Below are 26,339 nucleotides of genomic sequence, written 5' to 3'. Positions count from 1 at the left end.
GGCAGCCGCAGTGACGCAGTGGTCATTATTGTCATCTTCTTTCTTGTGGCTGTCCATTTCCCTTGAGGGGAAAGATGACATGACTGCCATTAGGAGACAGCCACAGAGAAACTTAACAGACTTTCTTACAGTCTCAATTATGAGGGACATTCACGACTTTTGAATGCAGCCTCGATGACTCATTGGAAGCCAGTTAGAGTGACACAGTGAAATGTGTTGTAGTCTAACTCCTTCAGGCTGACCATGAGCTATCTGATGACAGCCACGGAGAATCAGCAGATTTTTTTATTCCCATTCCTTATAACCTTCCATTTCTCTGGAACACAGCCTCAGTAACTCTACACTTTAGTCTAAAAACTAGTGATCAAATAAAAAAAACTTTAAGTTATTTAAAGTTGAGAAAGCATTAATATTGCATTAATAAGAGCAGATTTTGCCTGCCTACATTCTTTAGTATACCAGGTATTAAAAAAGTGATTTTGCCTGGGCTTAGTTGATGGGGGATTAAAGAATATTTTAAGAGCCAAGGTAAGATGCAGGTACGTTGATTCTACCGCTTGTAAATCCCAGTCGCTTGGAAGTGGGGTAAATAACCTTTCCGTTTCTAGGAGCGCTGGGAGAATCAGCCCATAAAGTTCTAAAATTTTGTCCGGGGTGCGTTTTACTGCATCCCACCTAATTCTTCTTTTATTATTGACCAGAGAAAGATTCCGGTCGGGCATAGGGCCAATGGTAGAAGATGCTTGAGAGACAGGAATTGATATCTCAAGCAATAACGCATCGTGGTCGCTGTCAAATCTAGAAATGACAGTAAAGTCTACAATACTATTCCAAGAAGATACCTCCACCAGAATATAATCTATTAGGGAGGAATAATTGTCCCTTTTGAAGGTAGGTTTCCCTGGCTGGTCAGATTTTAAACGACCATTACAGGCCCTCAATGAATGCGTAAGGACAAATGCATTAATTTGCATAACTAATGGGGTCCAAGCCTTTACCTTCTGAATTTGGGGATCTGGTATTAGATTACAATTATCTTCCTCGTTTTCTAATATATATGGGAGGTCAACTAGCGGTTCGTATTGACAGTTAAAATCACCCGCAATTATTAGTCTATCATGATTAGGTAGGTCTGGTATGCTAGTAGATAATAAGTCAAAAATCGGAGAATCTTGGGATAGGCTAGATGGACGTGAGTAAACGTTAATAAGAATTAGTTTAAAATTGGGTTTGAATAAAAGAGCCAGACCTTGAAGATCTAGTGAGAACAGATCTAGTTCAGAAATAGTGCAGTCTAAATGAGTTGCGACCCATATGGAGAGGCCCCCGTAAGGCCTACCCCTCTTCCCCTTGGTCGCTACTACGGTATGTGCCGAAAACCCGGAGAACTGTGTAGGCACAAGCGACCAGGTCTCCTGCAATAATACAACATCATATTCTGATATAAACTTAGACCACTCTGGGTTGTCTATCTTTGAATTTATACCAGCGATGTTCCATGATAGGATCCTGATTTTAAGATCTGAGGGGGAGGCTATGGTTGGTTGGCGTTTGATACAAGGAGTCTCCACATTAGCTGGGTTACTGGCTTCTTCGCTTACGTCTGGTTCATTAAAACTAGGCAATACACAATAAGTAGACAAATGGGTTGGAGTATATAGGTTAAAACAAGGTTCAATAGCATTAGCATGTACTTTCATGTGTTTGTTTGGGATTTGTGAAAAAGGTAAAGAATTGTACCCGAGTCAATCACATTCTTCCAGATTGGAAAGTGCTTCGAATCTATTGGTCAGTGATACTGTATTAACACAGGGTGAACTGACAATGGTGGGGGCACTAGACTGTACCGTAGAGCTTTTTACCCTGGTCAAGCTTGGAATTTTAAATTGACGTTTATTGTAAAAGTAATGATATGTTAGAGGCACTATTTCAAACGATCTCCTTTGAGGTGGGAAAAAGTTTCTAAGAAGTACAGGCAAAACATTAGTGCTCGAAAAGTGCACAATAACACAGTCCCCTTTTAGCTTCTTCTCCTGAGAGCCCACCCAGTCAACTCTTCTCGCCATGATGATCTTTCTTACAAGTGATTGACATACCCATTCAGGGGCACTAAGATTGGACGATATCCAGTGTGCACATTTGTCCATTAAATGGATAGTAGTCTCGCTTTGATTAGGTAATAACGGGGGTACCTGTGCCAGGACCAACGCCAAAGGAGCCGCTAGAGGAGATAAGTGGAATATTGGTTGTACTTGTTTTGTATTTATCGTAGTGAGTATAACTTTAGATGTTTCCGGCTGGGGTAGTGCACAGGGCCCTTCAGTTCTATTTTGGGGGGCATTGGGATGTTGTAAGCTCCTAGTGATTTCTGGTTGCACTACGGATAGGGCTGTTATGATCGGAGGTTGGGCGGCTTGAGACTCTGGCATGGGAGTATTTTCCGTTGAAGTTGGCTGAGGCCCATATAAGGGACCATCAAGGATAGCATTATTCTGAGCTGTTGCTGGAAAATTATCAAATCGTGACTCCAACTTAGAGATCCTTACTTCGATGCTTGCCAATTTGTCGATTATCGGGTCTATGATAGAGTCTAATTTCTTAAGTAAATCGTCCCAAATTGGGGTTTGGTCGATGACATAAGGGACAGGTAAATTTGATGTTGAAAGGGTTGCTTTAGGCTGATGAAGCTTTTTGGTAGTTTTTTTTTGCAGAACATTCTTTTTCGTTGCACAAGTCACTTTAAGGACCCTAGGGTTATGGACGGGCAACGTATTCCTGGTTCTGGTCTCTCTTAGCTTGGGCGGTGATATTAAAGACTCAATGGAGATCGGTGGACTTGGATGAATGTCAGTTGTTGAATTACCGTCTCCAACGCTTGGGGTCGGATGTGGAATAGGATCTTCAAAGCCAACTAAATCTCGTGGAATACCTGGGGAGGCTTGATTACTAATTTGGGAGTTTGAATGAGCGGGCGAACCCTGGCATCTCAGTGAGGGACATCCAGGTTCCAAGGACAATCTCCTTTCGGTCAACTCTATTTCATGTGCCAGCAGAGTCGTTGCCCTAACCAGGAATGAGTCTAGTGTAGCACCAGCAGGTGTTTTTGCTCTGGTGCTTTTTCCTTTCACCATTTTGATTACCAATTATACACAGTCACACTAATTACCTTCTATGGTAGTAGCTAATAGAGCGGTGGCCCAGCCCGGCCTCTTCCGGCCCCGGACGGCCACAGACGGTCCCGCCCTTGTCCCGGGCTTAGCCCGGCGCCGCCCGCGCGCGTCCCGCGACGCGGGGGTCACGGTGGTATTTAGTGCGCCTCCTGGCGCGAAAACAGCGTGGGCGGCTCCCCTGGCGCAAAGGGTTATGGGGGATGTAGTCCCGTCCCCACTCCGCGGCCGCAGATGGTGGAAGCGGCGGCGGGGGACGGAGCTTCCTGTTGCAGAAGGTGTCAGGCGTCAGATAGGAACAGCAGCGGTAAGCAGCAACAAACCCAGGCAAGTCCTCGGGAGAAAGCAGAGCCCGCTCTGCCGAGGTCACGGTGGTATTTAGTGCGCCTCCTGGCGCGAAAACAGCGTGGGCGGCTCCCCTGGCGCAAAGGGTTATGGGGGATGTAGTGCCGTCCCCACTCCGCGGCCGCAGATGGTGGAAGCGGCGGCGGGGGACGGAGCTTCCTGTTGCAGAAGGTGTCAGGCGTCAGATAGGAACAGCAGCGGTAAGCAGCAACAAACCCAGGCAAGTCCTCGGGAGAAAGCATTTTACATGCTTAATGAGGACTGAAAAGGGAAATTAAAGATGCATGGACAACATCTACCACAAGACCAAAGGACCCTACTGACGGCACACACCTGTGCTTCTTTGTCTGAGTGCTACTTCAATTCATGTTTATAACATCATTTTTGCCTTACTATGATGACAGTTGTTTCACAATTAGTCAATGCATCTAAGGCATTCATAGGTGTAATGATCGGTGCAACAGATTATTCTGGTTCAGGGAATCCAGTGCCAAACTGAAGAGACATCTGCCAAGAGGTGATGTGGGCAGCTGCGTACACATTCAAGAAGCATTACTGCCTTGACAACCAGGTCCAGTGGGAAGGGTATTTAGCCCACTTGGTCCTGCAAGAAGTTTTGGTCTCACTCCACTACACAGACCATGTGAGGAATCTGCGGCTTGTAGTATCCATCAGAAGAACAAGTTATTTACCTTCAATGATGTTCTTTCTGGTAGATACTCTTTCTAATCAGAGATTCCTCGCTGCCCTCCCGCCTCCCCATTCTGTGGAGTGGCCTTTTCTTACCATCTAAAAAGGTCCCAAGTTAGAAGTCAGCACACTGGTACAAACAAATGTTTTACATTCCATATCTGAAGGCATGAAAAGAGTTAAGCAAGAAACTGGCATCCGCATGCAAGGATGGTGCTTATATCCAGCTCCTCTCCATCACTTCTGAGGCAGTACAAAGCCAACACGGAGGCACATGGTGCCACCAAGCAGTGCATGGGAATATTCCTCTGAAAAGCTTAAACATATAGACTGGTGCATGGGGTATAAAGTATCCACCGGAAAGAGCATTGCCAAAGGCAAGTGACTTGTTCTTCTCATCCTGGTTGCAGAAGCACCAAAAAGGAAGATATAAGAACCTACTCAGGAACGAAGCTAGGATACACTATACTAGGCAATAAACACTTTGAAAACTGAAAGAAAGATTGGAGAGATTAGTTTTAAATAATGTTATTATGAAGAGCACAGGGTCTACATCGCCTCAATATTTTGTGTCCACTGGAAAAAGGTGTGTCTTTTGTTAAATTAAAATAAAAAATTAAATTACAAAACATCTTCTCTGTTCTCCAAAAGTGCTAACATTTCTGAGTATAAGATCAACAAATTGATAAACATGTCATAGAAACGCACTATCGTATTTATTTAATACTTCTTTACTTTGAAATGTGAGCCCCTTGTTTGCAATCTTTTAGCTTGTAAGATATTGCACCATGCTGCATGATATGGTAACATCACTTTTGTCTCTAGGAGGTACCGTCCAATCAGCCAGCAGAAGATCCTGTTGGGCGTCCCATCCCACACTTGTCTGCTATCAAACAAGCCACTGGGGAGGCAGTGTATGTTGATGATATTCCTACAGTGGACAGAGAGCTCTTCATGACTTATGTGACCAGCACCAGGGCTTATGCTAAGATTCTGTAAGTATAACATAGGTTTGTAAAGTATGGGCACAATTTACAGTGCCAGATGTTATAGGACCTTGAGGAGCACTGCCTTGGATATTAAAATGTATGCTTCAACAACATTAAAGGCACAATCAAAACCAATGTTTCAAAAGTGCTTACTAAATTCAGTCCTCTTTTGCACTTATTTTGAAGGCATCTGTTCAGTTTGTCATTTAAATGCTTTTCCATTTCTAAAATGGATTTGATTGGTATGAAGGAAGCATAGACACAGGACTTTTTGTATTTTCAGCACTTCACCTGGCCTAGCAGCGCTCCACCTCAAACAGTTACTTAGTTATTTTACAAATGAAGATTCTGCAGGCCTCATTTTCATTACCAGTGACTGTGTCCTTGGCTAGTTATCCTTTGACTGGCGCAGGCTGAATGTCCATTGAGCATTCTCAGTTGGATGCACAGCAGTGGCTGAATGTCCTTCAGGCAGCCCTGCACCACTTGAACATTAGGCTGTGCAAAAATGCCTGAAGGTAGCCAACATTTGTTTACAAAGTAAATATGAGTACAGAGCTGCACAACAGAGTAATAAGCACAATTTTAGAAACCTTTACCTTTAGAGCTAGTAACAGGGGCATAGCTATCAGTGATGCAGCAGGTGCTGTGCTTTTAGTGGAGTAATTTCTAATGGGAGCATATGGGTAATCTCCCATTAGAGTCTGGTGGCACGGGGGGCACTGCCTCCAATTATTGCTCTTTTATTATTACCCAATCAGGAGCCAAGCGAGCATTTAATTGCTTGTGCTAGGGCCTATATATGCCAGAAAACAAGGGGAGAGCCAATGTAACCTTCTACAGCATGGACTATCAAGACAAAAAAAGAAAGGCTCTAGCAGGGCACATCTATCACAAACTTTCCATCCACAATTACACCTCAGTTGTTATTGGATATATTAAAAAAAAAAAAAAAAACATACAATTCTTGAGTACTTGCAAATAGATACCTCCCACTGGCCAACTCATTAGCTCAAAATATCTGAAAGACACATTTATTTTACCTCATTTTATATGACAAAAAATCCCAACAACATTTAAAAACATTTTTGTTCTCCATCCTTGCCTATAGAATGTGGTTGTATCAAATGACAGTCTATATATTACCAACTGGCAGTCGCCAGTATGTAGTTATAGTTAGTACCTAGTTTCCATAGGAAATGCATTTTTATTTACTTGTCTATATCTCTACTTCGTTTGATGAATCTTCACAAAACTTTCCAAAATAAGTGCCTCGGTGATACATGTGGCGCATGGAAAGTTTCGGGGTGATCTGAGAAAAAGGGGGTGGTCAAAAACATGTGTTTCCCATGTTAATTCCCATAGGACCTTTAGACACAGCTACAGCCCGAACTACTGAACGGAATTACACCAAATTTGGTAGGAAGGTAGATGTTGGTTCAGGGAAGTGATTTGGTGTGAATCTGTTCAGTAGTCCAAATGTGTATATAGGGACGCAGAGGATCAATCAATCAATCAGGATTCTTATAAAACATGACTGCTCACCCTTAAGTGTCTCCAAGGCGCTGTGTGGGGGGGTGGATCTATGGTTCAGTCGAAGAGCCAGGTCGTGAGGTCCTTCCTGAATTGCGGCAGCGATGATGATTGCCTGAGGCAAAGCAGCAGGAAGTTTCAGGTCTTGGTAGCGAGGTAGGCGAAGGATCTTCCTCCAGCCTTGCTCTTGAGGATCCGTGGGATGGTGGCCAGGGCCAGGGGCGGGGCGGTGATGTCCGGTGGGAGTGTAGAAGGAGAAGCGGTGGTTGAGGTATTCAGGTCCTGCGTTGTGGAGGACTTTGTGGGCATGCATGAGGAGCTTGAAGGTCATTCTTTTGTTGATAGGTAGCCTGTGAAGGTCTCTCAGGTGGTCGGTGATGTGGCTGCCATGTGGGATGTTTAGGATGAGTCTTGCAGAGGCATTCTGGATTTTCTACAGTTTCTTCTGGAGCTTCTGGGTGGTGCTGGCATAGAGTGCATTGCCGTAGTCTAGTCTGTTGCTGATCAGCGCATGAGTGACCTTTTTCCTGGACTCAGTGTGGATCAACTTGAAGATCTTACAAAGCAAACGGACCATGCGGAAGCAGGAGGACGAAACAGGAGCCCTGGATGAGGACTTCGGTCTTGTCTGAGTTGAGCTTGAGGCAGCTGTCCTTCATCCGTTGTGGAAGTTGATCTTGGCGGCTGTGGGTTTGTCTGTGAGGGAGAGGATCACCTGGGTGTCGTTGGCATAGGAGACTATGTTTAGTCCATGGCTTCTGACGATGGCTGCCAGCGGAGCCATGTAGCTGTCAAAGAAGATGGGGCTCAGGGAGGATCCCTGAGGCACTCTGCAACTGATTTTTGTGGGTTCTGTGTTGAACGGTGAAAGTCTGACTCTCTGTGTTCGGCCAGTGAGGAAGGAGCGAATCCATTCTAGGGCTTTGTCGTGGATGCTGGCGTTGTGGAGTCTGGTGCAGAGGGTGTGTTTGGAGACAGTGTTGAAGGCGGCTGAGAGGTCCAATAAGATGAGGGCAGCGGTTCCATCTGGGTTTAGGAGGGTGCGAATGTTGTCTGTAGCGGCGAGGAGAGTGATCTCGGTGCTGTGGTTGCTTCTATAGCCCGATTGAGGGAGGTCCAGGATGTGGTTCGTTAAAATGAACTCGAAGAATTGGGCGTTGATGGCTTTCTCGATGACTTTGGCTGGGAAGGGGAGCAGAGAGATGAGTCTGTATTTCTTGAGGTCCTTCGGGTCGGCAGAGGGTTTCTTCAGCAAGGGGTTGATCTCTGCGTTCTTCCAGTCTTCCGGGAAGGTGGCGGACTCAATGGTGCAGTTGATGGTGCAGCAGACTTCAGGTATGATGAAGGTGCCATCTCTGTTGAAGATGTGGTAAGGGCAGGGTCCAAGGGGGCTCCAGGGTGGATGCTCTTCATAATTCTTAGTGTATGTCATCAGAGGGGAGTGTGGTCCAGTGGGCAAGGTCTGCTGGGGTCTGGAGCAAATGGGTGCGGTGGTTGTGGGTGGGGTGGGTTACGAAGCTGTCATAGGTCTCCTTCATCTTGCAGTGGAAGAAGGTGGCAAGGTTGTTGCAGGGGTCTTGAGAGGGGGAATGTCTCTGTGCTGGGTTTGGCAAATTCTTTGACCACGACAAAGAGTTCTTTGGTGTTGTGTGCGTTGGCGTTGATGCGTTCCTGGATGGCTGCTTTCTTTATTATTCTGATGAGGTGGTTGTGTGCGGTGACGGCAGTTTTAAAGTCTGCATGGTCTGCTTGGTCCGCGACCCCTCCTGATCACGTACTGAGATCGGCTTGGCTGCCAACACTTCAAACCAGTGTTGGCAGGCATCTTGGGACTCAGCTTGAGCCGAGTCCCAGAAAAAATGAAAAAGAAAGTAAAGCGGTCAGGGATCCCACAAGGACACAGCAGGGCCAAAAAAGAAAATGAAATAAAAAAGAATTGCAGGCTCCTGCGCTTCTTTAATAATTGGCCCCCGGGTGGGCCAGGTTCTATTGGCATTTTCATAATAAAGGAGGGGGGGCCACACAGGTCCACCCTCCTGGGGCTTATTAATTCCCTGGAGACCACCACCTCCCCATGACCTGTTTAATAAAAAAGGAGGGGCTTCTCAGACCACCCACAACCTGGGGGGTGCCACCTTGCTGGGGCTTTAATTTTGTTGAATGGGGGTGGGGCCGTGGCGAGGAGGCCCAGTCTTGGGGACTGCCACCTCCCCATGGCTTTATCCCAAAACAAAAAAAGGGCTTTAATTTGAATAAATGCGGGAAGTGCGCGGTCCTCCCTGCAGCCCCAGGGACCGCCACCTCCCTGTGTCTTTTCTCAAATTAAATGTGTGGGGGCCGCGTGGATTCCCAGGGATCATCACCTCCCCAGGGCAAAATCTAAGAAAGGAGGGGAGCCGTGGGCCCCCCTCTTGGACCCACAGATGGCTCCTGCTATGTCTCAGGGTACCCTCCCCTGGGACATAGCTGTTTGCTGTGGCTTGGCGGGAGCTTTGCCGCTCCCGCCAAGCTACAGCAAACGTTCAGCTTTTAGCAAGCAAGATCATTTTTGCTCTCACTTGCTGAAAGCGGAGCAGAATTGCTTTCATAGAGAGGGAGCCCCATATTCAGCTGCTCCCTCTCTGTGAAGCAATGGCACCTCCTGCAGGAGGCAGGGAGCCGGCAGGAACCGTTGGGGCCTCCAGGCTCCCCAACAGATGGGAGTGGGTGGCCTGGGTGGGACCAGGGTACCCACAGTAGAGGCATAGCCTCGGGGGATGTGGTCCCTGGGGTGAAATCGGACCGGAAGGCCCCCTTCCCCTTATTTTCGTAAAATTAAATTAAAAGGCCGGGTCCTGGGAGATGGGGTCCCCAGGGCCGAAATCGGCACAGGAGGGGAGACCATGCAGCCTCTTCCCCTAATAAATAAAAAGCTATTTAAAAAAACATTCCGGCAAGTCGCTGGAGGCCCGCCCCCTTTCTCCACCATTCTGCAAACGCGCCTCCTGGTGCACTATTGGTTGGAGGATGAAGTACTTTTGGATGCAGAGGGTCCTTGGGGGCGAACAAGCCCTCCTGTTACCTCCAGTAAGGCCCAAACAGTGGAATTGCTGACAGGTCATCAGAGGCCACTACTCCTCTCTTCACCACTCTGCAAACGCGCCTCCTAGTGCACTACTGATTGGGGGATGAAGTCCCCCTTGGCTGCTGAGGCTCCTTGGGGGCCAACAAGCCTTCCTGTTACCTCCAGTAAGTCCCACACAGTGGGTTTGCTGAGAGGTCTTCGGAGACCAAGCCCCCTTTCTCCACCACTCTGCAGAAGCTCTTCCTGGCACACAACTGGTTGGGGGATGAAGTCGCCTTGGCAGCTGAGGGTCCTTGGGCGCCAACTACCCCTCCTGTTACCTCCAGTAAGTCTCAAACAGCCGGATTGCTGAGAGGTTGTCGGAGGCCACTCCCCCTTTCTCCATTACTCTGCAAATACACCTCCTGGTGCACTACCGGTTAGGGGATAAAGTCTCCTTGGCTGCTGAGGCTCCTTGGGGGCCAACACGCCTTCCTATTACCTCCATTAAATCCCACACAGCGGGTTTTCTGAGAGGCATTCAGAGGCCATGCCCCTTTCGCCAAAACTCTGCAAACGCGTCTCCTGGCGCACAGCTGGTTGGGGGATGAAGTCACCTTGTCAACTGAGGGTCCTTGGGGGCTAACTACCCCTCCTGGTACCTCCAGTAAGTCTCACACAGCAGGATTGCTGAGAGGTTGTCGGAGGCCATGCTCCCTTTCTCCACCACTCTGCAAACGTGCCTCCTGGTGCACTGTTAGTTTCTGGGATGAATTCCCCTTGGCTCTTGAGGGTCCTTGGGGGCCAACTACCCCTCTTGTTACCTCCAGTAAGTGCCACAAAACGGGATTGCTGAGAGGTCTTCGGAGGCCACGCCCCCTTTCTCCACCACTCTGTAAACGTGCTTCCTGGCACACTACTGGTTGGGGGATGAAGTCCTCGTGGATGCTGAGGGACCTTGGGGGCCAAGAAACCTTCCTGTTACCTCCAGTAAGCCCCATAGAGCGAGATTCCTGAGAGCTGGTCAATGGCCCCTCCCCCTTTCTCCACCACTCTGCAAATGAGACTACTAGTTAAAAAAAAATATAAAAATGAACTTAAAACACCAAAGGTAACAGGGACAATATAGTTTGGAAATTGAATTTGAAAAACCTTAGATATTCACTTACAAAAAACAAAGGTTACAGGGACTTTATAGTTAGAAAATAGAAGTTTAAAAAAACCTTAGAAATTCACTGAAAAAAACAAAGGTTACAGGAATGTTATAGTTATGCTCAGATTTCACTCACTCTAAACCAGTGAAATTCAGCAGTTATAGTTACCTGAGCTTACTATAACGTATGCCCCTGCAATGCACTCCTTTTGACCTCACATATTACATCACTCATGAAATGGTCAGTGGCAACACTGATGACATCACTGATGACCCAGAGGTCTTCAAGCGTTTTGATGCCAAGACTCTCCTGTCAAATGTTTTAGGCGTTAGGACCCCCTCCTGACAAACATTTCTAGAACTTGGTAATCCCTATCATTGACAACCATAAACAACCCCAATTCCCACTGCAAATCATTTTTACGGTGGAGAAATAATATCAAACAGTGTTTAGCAAACAAAAGGTTAGTGAGCGTGGGGGCGTGGTCTAAGATGTGGCTAAAAACAAAGGGCCTCATTTATGAGGAATTGGCGTATGGCAGCGCCGCAAGTCTTCTTGCTGCGCTGCCCTACTCCAGTGTGAAAGGGCAGGTATGTACCTTATTTAAAATATGGTGAATTCCTGTCCTTTCCCCCTGCGTTGGCGCACAAATTGCTGTCTAGTGCCAACGTTGGCAGTATTGTTTTTGTGCAGGGAGCGACACCCTCCTGCACAAAAACAATCCTGAGAGGGGTTTTCCTCTTTCCCTGTGCGCTGCAGAATGTAGCACACAGGGAAAGAGGAAAAAACGAGGAGAAATGAAAACATTTATCCTCGTTATGACTGCTGTGGGGAGGCGCAAGTTTTTGGCATTGCCCCATGTTTACATGATTTTGTAAATCTGAGGCAGCGTCAAAATCCATGGATGTTGTATGGAAACACCCACTTCAATGCCCAGGGAACGCCTATTTGACATAGAGTAAGGCATCGCAGTGACTTGCGCTGCTTTGTCTTACTCCATTTCAATGACGCCATGCACAGCCACGCAGGGTGACTTTGCGACACCTAATAGATATGATTAAAACGCTTGTGCCGCCGGAGCTTGACAAAGAGTGACGCTTTGGTGGCACAAGCCTCTCATAAATCGGTCCCAAAATATTTTGTTTGTTTTTTAGGTCTTTCACCATCAGGTAACTACATATAAAATAATGGGTAGCTTAAAACAAAAATACATTTTAAAAAGTTGTTACTCAGTTGCAAATGCACTGTAGTACATTATGAAACTTCTATTAGTTAATGCACTGCAGAGGTCTGTGTGTAACCAGAGAGCAAACACAAGATGATGATGGACAGAGCGCTGAAACTTTTCAGACACTCACCCCCAGTCACAGATCTGGGTTGAATCCATCATCATTCTTTAGCTCACTTCACCACCTTAGTTCAGAACCAGCTATATGCAAATCAGTTTTGACCCTGTGCCTCATGGGAACAGTCCAGCCCGAATTGCTAAGCCAGGTCATATCATCGCCGGATGACATCTGCCTGCTTAACACAACTTTACAAAAACCCACATCTGGCTAACAAAAAACCACCTCAAACTCAATGCGCTCAAAACTGACTTTCTCGTAATCTCCCCACCACAAGGACAAGGTGACATAGTAAGCTGGATTAAACACCTAACAGCCCTCAAATGCAAACCTCGTATTATCGATTCCACAAGATCACTCGGAATAATACTGGATACAAATCTCAACATGAAGGAACATATCAGCACAGCCACCAGAGAAGCCAACTTTCATATGAGCATTCTCAGAAAACTAAAACCCTTCCTCAATGACAACGACCTAAAAACAGCCGTTCAATCATTAGTTCTACCCAGAATAGACTATGGGAATACAACCTTATGTGGCCTGCCGAGATCCACTCTTGCTCCTCTAAGAGCCTCACTCAACGTGGCTGCAAGACTCGTCACTGGCTCCAGAAAGAACAACCACATCACCCCGGATCTAAAGCAACTGAATTGGCTCCCTTGTGAGGCAAGAGCACAGCTAAAAATTGCATGCATGACGCACAAAGCCCTACACCTCAATACAGCAAAGTATCTAGCGAATAAACTTGAATTATCAGGCAGTAGCAGAACTCTGAGAAGCACCAACACCCTGCTATTAAACCACAAAAATTTAAGAAAAAGAAAACCTACACACGCACCTTCTCTGGCCTAGCACCGAGGATATGGAATGCCCTGCCCCAAACAATCAGAATGAACCCCTCCACCACCTCCTTCAAAAAAGAAGTCAAACTACTTCTAATGAATAAAACTCTCTACCGATCCCAGCCATGAGGCAAGTTGTTACCAACCTGAAGCTGCTCATCTACCAAGATACATGATGATCTCTCAATGAGAATGACTGTTAGAAATGGGGGTCTCTAGTTGGCAATGGCTGGCCGCTGTCTAAGTAGGGACCCTTCTTCCTAAGTCAGAGTAAGCAGCCTACACCCTTTGATAACCCCTGCTCAACCCTGTGGTAACGTAGCACGAGCAGTTAGGCCTATCTCAGAGGCAGTGTGTGAAGCATTTATGACCATACACAGTAATATAATGAGGAACACTACAAATGGACACCACTCAAGTAGTTATAAAAAATAGGTATATTTATATAGACTTAATCACAAGACCAATAACAGTAAAAATCCACAATACTAGAAAAATATAGTTACTTTAAAAATGCTGCAAAAATAGTTCAAGATGCACAAAATGATGTTCAGTTCAATGCAGTGGTCTCTGCGACCCTTTTACTCACAAAGTATCTGGATTCTGTAGCAAAGCAACAAAAATGTCGCTAAGGAGTTGTAGTGATAAATTTCCTCACACTAACCAGCGATGCGTTGAATCCTTACCGCAAGGGAGGATAATGCACTGGGTTGCGGGCAGGACAAAGCGAAACTTTCTTCACGCTAAGCCGGTGATGCGATAAAATCCTTGCCGCTAAGGGAGGATGATGCACCGAGCCTGTCGCGTGTGCGAACTTGCTGCGATGAGAGAAAATGGCGCTCCGCGAGGGAGCGACGATCCTGATGCGATGCGGGGAAAATGGCGAACGCTCGGCGTCCGCGCTGTGATGAGCTTGATGCGATGATTTGGGGTTAGCGAGCAATTTGGGGCACGCTAACAAGCAATGCGACAATCCTTGGGATAGCGAGCGTTTGCAGACCCGCTGACAGACTCTGCGACGATCTTCGAGTTAGCGGGCGTTTTCAGGCCCGCAGACAGGTGATCCGACGATCTTCGGGATAGCGGGCGTTTTCAGGCCCGCTGACGGGTGATGTGACGATCTTCGGGATAGCGGGCGTTTTCAGGCCAGCTGACGGGTGATGCGATAATCTTCGGAGTTAGCGAGCGCTCGGCGACAGCAGAGCGACGATTTTTCTCACGCTCACCAGCTGCAGCGGCTCGCTAATGGGGGTTAGCGACGATTTTCAGCACTCTTTTCTCAGCAGTAGAACTAGAGGCCCTGGAACTCACAGGAGCCTCACCTGCAGATAGAAATCCTCGCTGGGAGGAAACAGAAGGCTGGTGGTGGAGTCTGATGTGCATGAGACTCCTGCAGGAGGCTATCTCTCTTCTAGCCCTTGGGTGATTGCTGTAGCCACAAAATAAAAGTTCCTTCAAAGTCCTTTTCCTCTTCTTCCAAGTCCAGTAGTAACCACTGCAGGCCAATCCAAGAAACAGCACACAAGCACAAGGACAGTCCTTCTCCTGCAGATTCCTGTAGTCACAAGGACAGAGGTTCTTCTTGTTGTCCAGGAGCAATACAAATTGTAGGGGTTGGGGCACAAATATTTATACCCCCAAAGTCTTTGTTCTTAGGGGTCACAAGTCTCAGAACCAGTTCTGCCCAGCCCTGGAGCACTTTGTTTACCAGGCTGCATCCTTCCTTTCAGAAAGAGGGGGTCTGCCTTCAGACGCACAGTGGGAGGTGGAGCCAGCATTCACCTTGCCAGGCACAGCCCTATTCAAGTGCAGGAGCTACCACTCCCCTCACTCCAAGGCAGATATCTCTATTCAACCCAGGTCTGACTCAGCCTGCCCTGTCCCTCCAAAACCAGACAGCCAATACACATAATAGCAGAGCAAACTGGAAGGCTTAGGCAAGAAAGTACCTATACTCTAAAAGTGGTAGTTTCAAACACAGAATATAAAATAACCTTTACTAAAAGATGTATTTTAATATTCTGAGCTCAGGCATACTAAATTCGTTTTTCTACCATGTTCTGTGGGTCAGTTAGGACTATAGAATGTAATAGCCCAGACCTCCCATTCTGGCCTATGGAGAACAGGTAGCCTTACAGTAGTGAAAAACGAAATTGAGTGTAATTCACTACTAGGACATGCTACACACATCAGGGCAGGTCCTACGTTACACATACAATGCACCCTATCATAAGGGTGGCTTACATGATGCCAAGGGAAGGTTCAGGGGCTGGGAAGTGGGTACACTTCACAGCCAAGATGGCAGTTCTGGACTGCACGCAGACACTGCAGTGGCAGGTCTGAGACACACTTTACAAGCTGCTTCTGTGGGTGGCACAAACCAGTGCTGCACGCCCACCAGCAGCATTCGGTTTACCAGCCCTGGGCACACACAGGCCACGCTACTAGGGACTAACAGGTAAACCAAATAAGCCAATCACGGATGTACCAATTCACATGTCATCTTTACAAAGGGAGCATTCGCGCTGTGGCACTGAATGGCAGTGGCACAGCGCCCAGAGCATCTATAACCAGCAAAAACAGAGGAGACACTGCGAAAAATGGGGGAGACTCACACCAATGGTGCCAGGTCTAACAATGACCAACACAATCCTGACTTTCAACGAGAACTTACAATCTACAAGATCGCATCTTAGATGCTCATTTATATGTGACTAGCGCTCAACTTTTCTTGTGATGTAACTTCTGTAAAGCGCTCTGATACCCTCAGTGGGTCTAGTCCACACTATGTAAAACTTTATAAATAAAAATAAATAAATAAAATAGGTCTTCCCTGAACTGGAAACAAGCATCCTGGGACCAGTTTCTGGGTAACACCCTTCATCAGCCAGGCTAGCTTGAATCCAGTGGCAAAGTGAGCAAGGGGCCCACGTCTGGGCATACACTGCCAACTTAGTGCGAACTAAGCAAACACAAGGAGATGATAGACGGAGCTCTGAAACTTTTCAGACACTTACCCCCAGTCACAGATCTGGGTTGAATCCATCATCATTCTTTAGCTCACTTCGCCATCGTAGTTCAGAACCAGCTATATGCAAATCAGTCTTGACCCTGTGCCTCATGGGAACAGTCGAGCCAGAACTGCCAAGCCAGGTCTTCCCTGAACCGTAAACAAGCATCCTGGGACCAGTTTCTGGGTAACACCCTTCATCAGCCAGGCTAGCTTGAATCCAGTGGCAAAATGAGCAACAAACTCACGTCTGGGTATACCCTGCCAACGTAGGGTGAACAAAGCAAACACAAGGAGATGATGGACGGAGCGCTGAAACTTTTAAGACACTCACCCTCAGTCACAGATCTGGGTTGAACCCATCATCATTCTTTAGCTCACTTCACCACCTTAGTTCAGACCCTTCTATATGCAAATCAGCCTTGACCCTGTGCCTCATGGGAACAGTCCAACCCGAACTGCCAAGCCAGGTCTTCCCTGAACTAGAAACAAGCATCCTGGGATCGGTTTCTAGGTAACACCCTTCATCAGCCAGGCTAGCTTGAATCCAGTGGTAAAGTGAGCAAGGGGAACTAGCTCTTGTTTAAATTGTTTGTATGTCTGCGGGTGGGGGAAAACCATTAGGTTTTTATGAAGGCCCTCACCTACCAACCTGGTTGGTGGCATGCTTCATCATTGTCCCAAAGACTGTTTTAATGGTGGGCCCCAGGCAGTCAATAAAAACAAAGGCTATCAGACGTGCGCGGTAGGCTTATGGCCTCCGACGTCCTGTGCAGTCAACTAGTTTCAGCCAGGCCTTTTCTTCTACTGGCTTTCGTCAGGACCTTATATGTGTGGGGTGTTACAGGGGTTGTTATGAGTTTGTCAGTGCCCTGTGTGTAAAGCACACGCTACGGTGCTTATATGTGCAAGAGGTGTTTCCTCTCGGGTTGTACCTGTAGGGGGTAAAAAAAGGGGACAGACATAACATTTAAGTAAAGGCTCCTACTAGTAGGCTAAAAGCTTATAGTGAGGCCGTACTAGTACTAAGTGCCTAGAGGTGACCACCGACAAGACGATAGTGTTGGCGTCAGTGGCGGGCAGTGAAAGAGTGGCCGGTCTCACAATATGCGTTATTGTGTGTGAAATTAGGCCTATGTAATGTAACCAGTGTTGGTGAAAACAGTAAAGTGGAGTTGCTTACACCTGATTATAGCGAACAACTCAGCATGGAGCTCAGCCGGGGGCCAGGACCATGTGCACTCTAAATAGGGGGAAGAAAAGGAAAAAGGCTGTTGGGGGAGGTGTGTGATATGCACCCAACAAGGTAACGGTAAAAGGATGCACACACAGACACGGCCGGGGGCAGCATGAAAGGTGGCTGTACCGTTAGCTTGGTCAAGTTCAGGTACTTACTGCACAAAGTCGCTGGACCCTCAATGAACCTGTTGTCCGGGCAGAGGCTCCGTGAGAAATGAGCTTCAGTGTAGAAAACGCTTAAATACCTGTGGGAAGGGCCAGGTGTTGCTTATTAGCTGGGTCAGGTGTTCTGGCCTGGGCACGAGTCATGGGGCGTATTCAGCTTCCTGTTGTCTCGAGGAGGTGCCTGAAGTAGAGGAAATAGAAGAAAGACTCGCATGCAGGTGTATGTGGCGCTCTCTCTATTTGTTTCCAAGATGCAGTTGGATGTCTAAGTTGCTAACATGTGCGTGGAAATGTGCTTTTATTTAGGGGAGTGCTAACCCATTAGGGGGAGTCGCGCTCCATCTGTGCACTGCAATGGGAGGGCACCCTCTCTATTTAAATGTAAGCGGCAACTAGGCGGAGCTAAGTAGGTAACGTGTGTTAATATGCAGGGATGTTGCTGCATATTGGCCCTGCTAAAAAATGGGGGTGATGAACCCACTGTGTGGGGGCTCATGAGTATGTGTATGAAGGGTACACCGCGAGGTCATTATGGTCTCGTGTGAGTGTATAACCTGGCACAGTGTAGTGGGTCCGGGCAAGACGTCGAGTTTAGATGCCCTGCCGGCTGCAGTAAGGTTCACAGGCCATCAGTTGGCGGGATCTGATGTTGCCCCTTAGCTTGAGAAGGACCTGTGAGTGAGAAGGTCACCACCCAGGAGTTCGAGCCAGTACGACGCACTGAGGACGTTTGGACATCCTGTGCCCTACGCTGGCCCTGTTGGTGAGGTGGCACTCGGAGAGTGCCAATGATCTGTCAAGTGTTAACAGAAGAGGGGGGGCAGGGGGGGCCTCATCTGCTGAGGCTGTTCCATGGAATACTATCCTTCAGTCCCTCCATGTGGGTGGACAATCTGTAGATCCAACGTTGTTCTTTGGACAGTAGGTGCTTCTCGTTGTCTGTAGGGTGGACAGGGATCTGTTCAATGACCGTCCATCTGAGGTCATTGGTGGTATGTCCAAACCTAAGGAAGTGGTCTGTGAGTTTGCTGATAGTCTTCCTGCACCGAATCGTACTTCTGTGTTCAGTGATTCTGGTGCGTATTTTTCTCGTGGTCATCCCCACGTAATGGAGCTGGAATGGGCATTCGATCAAGTACACTACATTGGTTGAATTGCAGTTTGTGTGCTTACGTTGGTGCCATGTTTTTACGGTTTCCAGATCGAGGGTTTTGGTATGTGTCGTGAGGTGGCAGATGCTGCAGTCGCCACAGGGGTAGTGACCTGTGACTTTAGGGAGGTTCCACACTTGATGTAGTGTGGGGTCGGTGATTGTTTCCGTGGTTCTCCGCCGCGTGGAGATGAGTTGATCCCATAGGCTGCTAGATTTTTTATAGGCGAAAAGGGGCAGGTCCCAGTCTTGTTTGCCCGTGTTGATTATTCTCCAATTTTTCTTGATGATTTTGGCCACTGTATTGGAGATAGGGTTGTACGTGGTGACACAGGTAAATGGTGTTGTTGTTTCTTGACGGGTTGGTGTTTCCAGGAGGGCGTCTCTATTTTGGTTCTTTGCCCGTTTTTTGGTCCTGTTGATGATCCTTGTTGGGTAACCCCGTTGTTGTAATCTGTGGGAGAGGTCTGTGGCCTGTGTGTTGTAGTCCTCCTTATTGCTGCAATTGCGCCTTATGCGTAGAAATTGGCCATAGGGCAGGTTCGCCCTTAGAGGTCGTGGGTGGAAACTTCAAAAGGCCAGTAGTGAATTTCTAGCCATGGGTTTGTAATATGTGGTGGTTGACAGTTTACCATTGGCGGCCTTGATCAGTAGGTCCAGGAAAGGTAACGGGTCTTTGCTGCTGGTGTACGTGAAGCGTAGGTGGGGATCACGTGGGTAGCTTACTTTGACACCGTAGTTCAGAACCAGCTATATGCAAATCAGTCTTGACCCTGTGCCTCATGGGAACAGTCCAGCCCGAACTGCCAAGCCAGGTCTTCCCTGAACCGGAAACAAGCATCCTGGGACTGGTTTCTGGGTGACACCCTTCATCAGCCAGGCTAGCTTGAATCTAGTCGCAAATTGAGCAAGGGACACACGTCTGGGCATACCCTACCAACTTAGGACGAACAAAGCAAACACAAGGAGATGACGTACGGAGCGCTGAAACTTTTCAGACACTCACCCCCAGTCACAGATCTGGGTTGAATCCATCATCATTCTTTAGGCCACTTTGCCACGTCAGTTCATACCCAGCTATATGCAAATCAGTCTTGACCCTGTGCCTCATGGGAACAGTCCAGCCCGAACTGCCAAGCCAGGTCTTCCCTGAACCGGAAACAAGCATACTGGGACCGGTTTCTGGGTAACACCTGTCATCAGCCAGGCTAGCTTGAAACCAGTGGCAAAGTGAACAAGGGGCCCACGTCTGGGAATACCCTGCCAACTTAGGGCAAACAAAGCAAACACAAGGAGATAATGGACGGAGCGCTAAAAAAAAACCAAATCTTTGCCATCACAGTGCTTGGGGTGATTCGGGCAATTGAAGCCAGATCCGCTCCCAAGCACCCTTTACATTTGCAGATTAACTCCTAGCACACTGTGAGGAATACGACAATCCGGGAGACCAAGCTGGAGTTTTTAATGGTTTTATTGCTTTATATAGTCTTTTACGAACGGGGTGGGCCTGTAATAAGGCAGGGGGGCCTCGGTGGTCCTTTCCCTGGGTTCTCTCCTTCCCGCCGTGGTCCTTCCTCTCCGGGCTCCGGCACTGTAGGGGTCGTGGTGAGCTTCTTCCCCGGGGCTCAAGCGCTCAAAGGAAAGGAAAGAAACAGCCCTGAGTAACTGATTTTTAGGCTAGGTTTGTTCAGGAAAGGGGGTGAGGGAACACTCGGTGCACGTTCAGTCAGGCCGTGTATAAAGTGGTGCTCAGGAAGGGGTGTGAGTGGGATGTGACACCAACACGCTAGCTTCTAGTGCCCGGTCGTCCCCTTAGTCAGTACCTCCCTTTCTACCTCCCCAGCCCGAGAGACGCTCTCGTACCTTGGAGAGCCACGCTCCTCCAGGAACGTGGCTGGGCGGCTCACGGGGTCGGTGGCCTCCTGTCTCTCGTAGCTTGGGTACCGCTTCCTCTCCGGCCGTCGTCCTCCGCTCCTCCTTCGCTCGATGGCAGTCCCACGCCTCGTCCTTGTTCCTCCCGGTGTTGACCTTCTCTCTCTCGCCTTCTGCTCCTCCGCTTGCCCAAAACACTCTCTCGCTCCGCTGCTCAAACGCCTCCTTCCTCTCTCCGGTGTCCGCGCACACTGGAGGTTGGACCCTATATCCGCCCGGCCTTCTTCGTCGTCACTGTTGGGGGCGGAGCAATCGTCAAATCCCTTCCAGTTAAAGGTGCAGAGTCCGGGTTCTTCGTTCGTGACGGGTGGCTGTGCTCCTGTAGGGAACCACTCGTTCTGCTGAAGAAAAGAAAGAGGGGAAAGGTTGTCGGTCACAGTCCTGACCTGTACGACAGGCTCCTCAGTCCACCTCCCCCTGTGACACACACATTTGCATTTCATTCAGGCAAGCAGGCACCCTGGCATGCAGGATTTTTTTTACCTGTCTGCCCCGCTTCTTTGTTTCACATCACAGGAGACTCAACTATCTTCAGCGGAATTATTCTAGTTATGGAATGAAGCATCCCAAAAGGAAGAGCGAATGTTTTGGAAGTGAGGCCTGGAAATGTGCAACCTCCTTCCCAAGACTCCAGGGCCCCCTTGGGGGTCTCGTCCCACAGATTGAATTCCTCTGCTGTAACCTTTATTTTTTCAGTGAATATATATTTTGAATTTGAATTTAAAAACATTTATTGAGCGCACGTTTACCATGCGGTTTCATGGCGCTTTAAGTGATGCAGTAGCGGTCGGCGGAAGGGCTAAACAGTGTAAGCTTGCTCAAATAACAGGGTTTTAAGGTCTTTCCGAAACTGTGTGTATGACGGAGAAGATCGGAGAGCAGGAGGGAGAGAATTCCAAAAAAACGGAGCCAGAACAGCAAATTTCGCTCCATCAGATTTCTTTTTCTTAAAGCGAGGAATGTTAAGAAAGGCCCTATGGGCAGAGCGAAGTTCACGGCCTGGGAGGTACGGTTTTATGGCGGCGCAAATGAATTCAGGGGCTGTACCTGCTCTAGCCTGAAAGGTAAGGCAACCCAGCTTAAAAAGGGCACGCTCCCTCACCGGGAGCCAGTGCAAAGCTTTAAGCAGGGGAGTGGCACGATGGTATTTGGGTAGGCCATAAATCAAGCGAGCCGCTTGATTTTGAATGAGCTGCAAACGATGGACCGCATATGCTGGAGCTCCATTGTAAATGATGTTACCATAGTCAACTCTCGACAGTACCATGGCCAGCACAATGATTTTTAAAGCAGGAAGGGAGAAAAAACAGGATACTTTCCTAATTAATCTTAAAGAAAAGAAACAAGCAGAGACCACTGAACCCACCTGTGAGTGAATAGAAAGTTGTGTGTTAAGAAAAATCCCAAGAGTTTTGACCTTAGAGACAGGAAGAGGGGGAGCACCAAGTGACAAGGGCCAGTGGGCAGAGGTCCATGGACTGCAACCACCTCCGGTCAGGACTAACTCAGTCTTGTCCGGATTGAGTTTGAGGTGGTTGCAGTTCATCCAGTCTTGAATGAAGGTCATTACGGTCTGAACATTGGAGGCAGATGAGGGGGAGTTGGAGAGATTAAAGATTAGCTGGAGATCATCAGCGTAGTTAAACACCGCGACCTCCATCTTCTGTAACGAAAAAATAAGGGGGTAAATGTACAAATTAAATAAAAGTGGGGAAAGTGATGAGCCTTGGGGAACTCCGCACTCCACTTTGCGAGGGTCAGCAGTGAAGTTGGCCAAATGGACGGCTTGGGCCCTCCCTGTGAGGAAGGACTCAATCCACGAGAAGGCAGAGCCTTCTATGCCCGCCGCCCTGACACGGCTAAGAAGAATGGAATGATCCACCGTGTCAAAGGCGGCGGACAGATCTAATAAAATCAAGGCTTGCGGAAAGTTGGTGTCAATGCCTTCACGTAGCACGTCCATAACCGAGATCACCACTTTCTCGGTGGAGTGCAATGGGCGAAAGCCTGCTTGACGGGGGGAAAGACAGTGATTGGTTTCAACATGAGTACTTAAGGTGGTTGTGACGTGAGTTTCCAAAATTTTTGCTAGGTAGGGCAGTAGGGAAATGGGACGGTAGTTGGAGGGGGAGGAGGGATCAGCGTCAGGCTTTTTAATAATAGGTATAACAACCGCTGATTTGTGTAGATCAGGAACGTTTCCCTTCTTTAGCGAGTCATTAAGGAGAGTCAGAGGGGGAGTGGGGGAAGATAAATAAATTTCCCTGAGGATATGGGCGGGGGCAAAATCTAAGGGAGAACCAGATTTGACTCGGTGGAGTAATGAGAAGAAGGCGTCCTCCGTTAATGGTGGGATAAGGTTAAGTTTGGGGACAGTGGAGGGAGGGGAGGAATTGACAAATGCAGGGGAGGGAGGTGGAATATTGAGTTTGATTTTGAGTATTTTATCAATAAAAAACTCGTTGAGCAAGTTACAGAAGGACTGAGAGGGGGGGATGGTAGTCGTGGTTCGAGTGGATAATGCTAATTCGTGAACCGCGATAAAAATTTCCTTTGAGCGAGACTCAGCTGCCATGATCCTGCTGGTATAAAATGCAGTTTTGGCCGCTAGAATGCCGGCTTTGTAAGTTTTTAAAACAGCCAGATAGATAGTCTTTAGCTCTGGGCTGTAGTCTTTCCTCCAGGCTCGCTCGGCTCTTCTAGCTGCTAGTTTCTGTTCTTTTAGCTCTAAGGTGAACCATCGGTTGGCTGCATGGGCCCGCTTGACAGTGAGTCGCCTCATGGGGGCGAATTCATCGCCTGCCAAAGTCAGCCAATTCTCAATGGCGGCCAGTTGTGACGTAGCAGTGAGGTCTATAAGGTCGGGAGCGGGTTTGGTCAAAGTTGAACAGAAGGAGGGCATGTCCGCTTTACCCCATTTCCTGACCCAAATGTTTTTAGGAAGAGGAGGTTTGACCAATGCGGTCAGTGCAAGGGAAAAGGAAATAATAGAATAATATGGAATATATATATATATATATATGTATGGAATATATACATATATATATATATATATATATTCCATAGATGTTTCTGTGGGAGCTGGATGTTGTGTACATATATATATATATTCACTTAAAAAACCATAGGTTTCACACATGTTATAGTTAGCTGTACATTTCACTCGTAAAAAACCAATGAAATTCCACGTTATAGTTAGATCAGGTAACTATAACTTGCGCGCCCACAATAAACTGCTGATGACGTCACATAGTACATCACTCATGACATGGTCAGTGACATCACTCATGACATCAATGATGACATCTGAAATTACACATTGTGGATTGCGGTCGCGCAAGGTATAGTTACCTGATCTAACTATAATGTGGAATTTCATTGTTTTTTTACGAGTGAAATGTACAGCTAACTATAACATGTGTGAAACCTATGGTTTTTTAAGTGAATTTGCAAGGTTTTGTAAATGATAATTCCTAACTATAACGTGTGTGAAACCTATGGTTTTTTCAGTGAATTTGTACGGTTTTTTAAATGCTAAAGTTATGTATTTATTTTTTATTTTTTATTCTGGTTTTTCACTATGCGAACATCCTGCGCGCACGGTCCGCTTCGCGCACCGTGCGCGCGCTGTGGGCGCGCGGTGTGCTTCGTGCACCGAGCGCCCACATTGCGCAGTCCATGCCGTGCGCGCCTCGCCTTTTTTTACGCAGTAACATTTGTTTTTTTCTCCCTTGTGGGTCCTTTTATTTAATTAATAAATGTGATTGTTACTTATTTATTTATTTATTTATTTTTTTTTTGCCGTGCGCGTACGGTAAGCTTACCGTACGCGTACCCCGCCATTTTTAAAAAAAATTATTAAATTTATTTTTCGTACTTTTGGGTCCTTCTTGGACCCCCTGACAAACACTAGGGGGTCTGCAACTCTGTTCGTTGCCCCCGTTTCACGTTCCCCACCTTTGTTTCTCAGTGCGAGAGACAGAAAATGGCGGCCGACATTTCCTGATTTCGACCGATTCGAATGTTTACAGTCATGTAACCACCAATCAGAATTGAGCTCGCGCACGGCACCGTACGCGTACGGTAAGCTTACGGTAAGCGCACGGAGCGCGCTTACAGATATATATATTGATTTAAATGCTATTTTCTCAGGACCTGCTGAACAGATTTACACCAGACCTACAAAAGGCACTTCCTTGACCTGAGGACTACCTCTCTGCCAAATTTCAAGTAATTCTGTTCAGCCGTTCGGGCTGTAGCTGTGTCTAAAGGTCCTATGGAAAAATGCATGGGGAAGACGCGTTTTGGGACCCCCCTTTTTTCTCAGCCCCCGCTTGACGAATCCCCCGAGACTTTCAGGGTAAGAACGGAGCGTAGCGCCCCATTAGTTTTGCAAATTTCGCGAGGATTCGTCGACTGGCGCCAAAGTTATTCCAAATAGAATGTTGCGGATTTCCTATGGAAACAGGGTCCTAACTATAACTACCTACTGGCGACCGCCAGTAGGTAATATTATCTACTGGCGGTCGCCAGTAGATAGTTATAGTTAGGACCCTGTTTCCATAGGAAATCCGCAACATTCTATTTGGAATAACTTTGGCGCCAGTCGACGAATCCTCGCGAAATTTTCAAAATAGGTGGGGCGCTCTGCCTTGCTCCTACCCTGAAAGGCTCGGGGGGATTCGTCAAGCGGGGGCTGAGAAAAAAGGGGGGTCCCAAAACGCGTTTTTCCCATGCATTTTTCCATAGGACCTTTAGACACAGCTACAGCCCGAACGGCTGAACAGAATTACTTGAAATTTGGCAGAGAGGTAGTCTACAGGTCAAGGAAGTGCCTTTTGTAGGTTTGGTGTAAATCTGTTCAGTAGATCCTGAGAAAATAGCATTTAAATCAATATATATATCTGTGGCAGCTTACGGTGCGCTTACCGTGCGCTTACGGTAAGCTTACCGTACGCGTACGGTGCCGTGCGCGAGCGCGATTCTGATTGGCTGTTAGATCTTAGTAAACATTCGAATCGGTCTAAACCAGGAAGCGGCGGCCGCCATTTTCTCTCTCGCACTCTAAGGGGGCGAGGAAAAACAAAGGCAAAAAACATGTAAAGGGGCTGTTTAGACAGCTCCTAACCACCTAACATTGATGAAGGTGTCCCCAAAGAACCCCCAAGGCCAAAAATGCAATTTTCTTTTTTTTTGAAAAATCGCCGATTACGCTTACTGTACGCGTAAGGTAAAATTATTTTATTTTTTTAAAAATTTTCCATACTCTCCCGACCCCGTGTGCAAATGTTGCCCGACGGTCACCATTTATGCATGGCATAAGTAATTTATTGTAAATTGAAAAGATTAACTTTCACAACGAAGCGCATAATATGTCCTCCATGTGCGCACGGTGCGCGAAGCGCATCGTGCGTACATGGCCCATCCAGCGTAACGTGGGCACGCACGGAACGAACTGCGTTAAGTGGGCGCGCACGCCACGAATGGCGTAAAGTAACTTAGCATTTAAAAAAACGTACAAATTCACTGAAAAAACCATAGGTTTCACACACGTTATAGTTAGGAATTAGCATTTAAAAAACCTTGCAAATTCACTGAAAAAACCATAGGTTTCACACATGTTATAGTTAGCTGGACATTTTACTGATAAAAAACCAATGAAATTCCCCCGTTATAGTTAGTGCAGGCAACTATAACTCACGCGACCGCAATCCTCTGCTGATGACATATG

General features: G+C 47.4%; 1 protein-coding gene across 2 annotated transcripts in view; it reads left to right on the top strand.

The window, feature by feature from the left end:
- The window catches only part of AOX1 (aldehyde oxidase 1), a 542,538-nt gene that overhangs the window by 172,548 nt on the left and 343,651 nt on the right, over positions 1-26,339 (top strand). For both annotated transcript variants that reach the window (XM_085649034.1, XM_085649035.1), the window contains exon 17: positions 5,028-5,197. In XM_085649034.1, coding sequence (XP_085505160.1) covers positions 5,028-5,197 — 170 coding nt within the window. The remainder of the gene's footprint in view (positions 1-5,027; positions 5,198-26,339) is intronic.

Source organism: Triturus cristatus, chromosome 3_2, assembly GCF_964204655.1.
Source record: "Triturus cristatus chromosome 3_2, aTriCri1.1, whole genome shotgun sequence".
Taxonomy (NCBI): Eukaryota; Metazoa; Chordata; class Amphibia; order Caudata; family Salamandridae; genus Triturus; species Triturus cristatus.
Note: the sequence above shows the minus strand (reverse complement) of the source record. Positions and strands in the feature narration are given on the sequence as shown.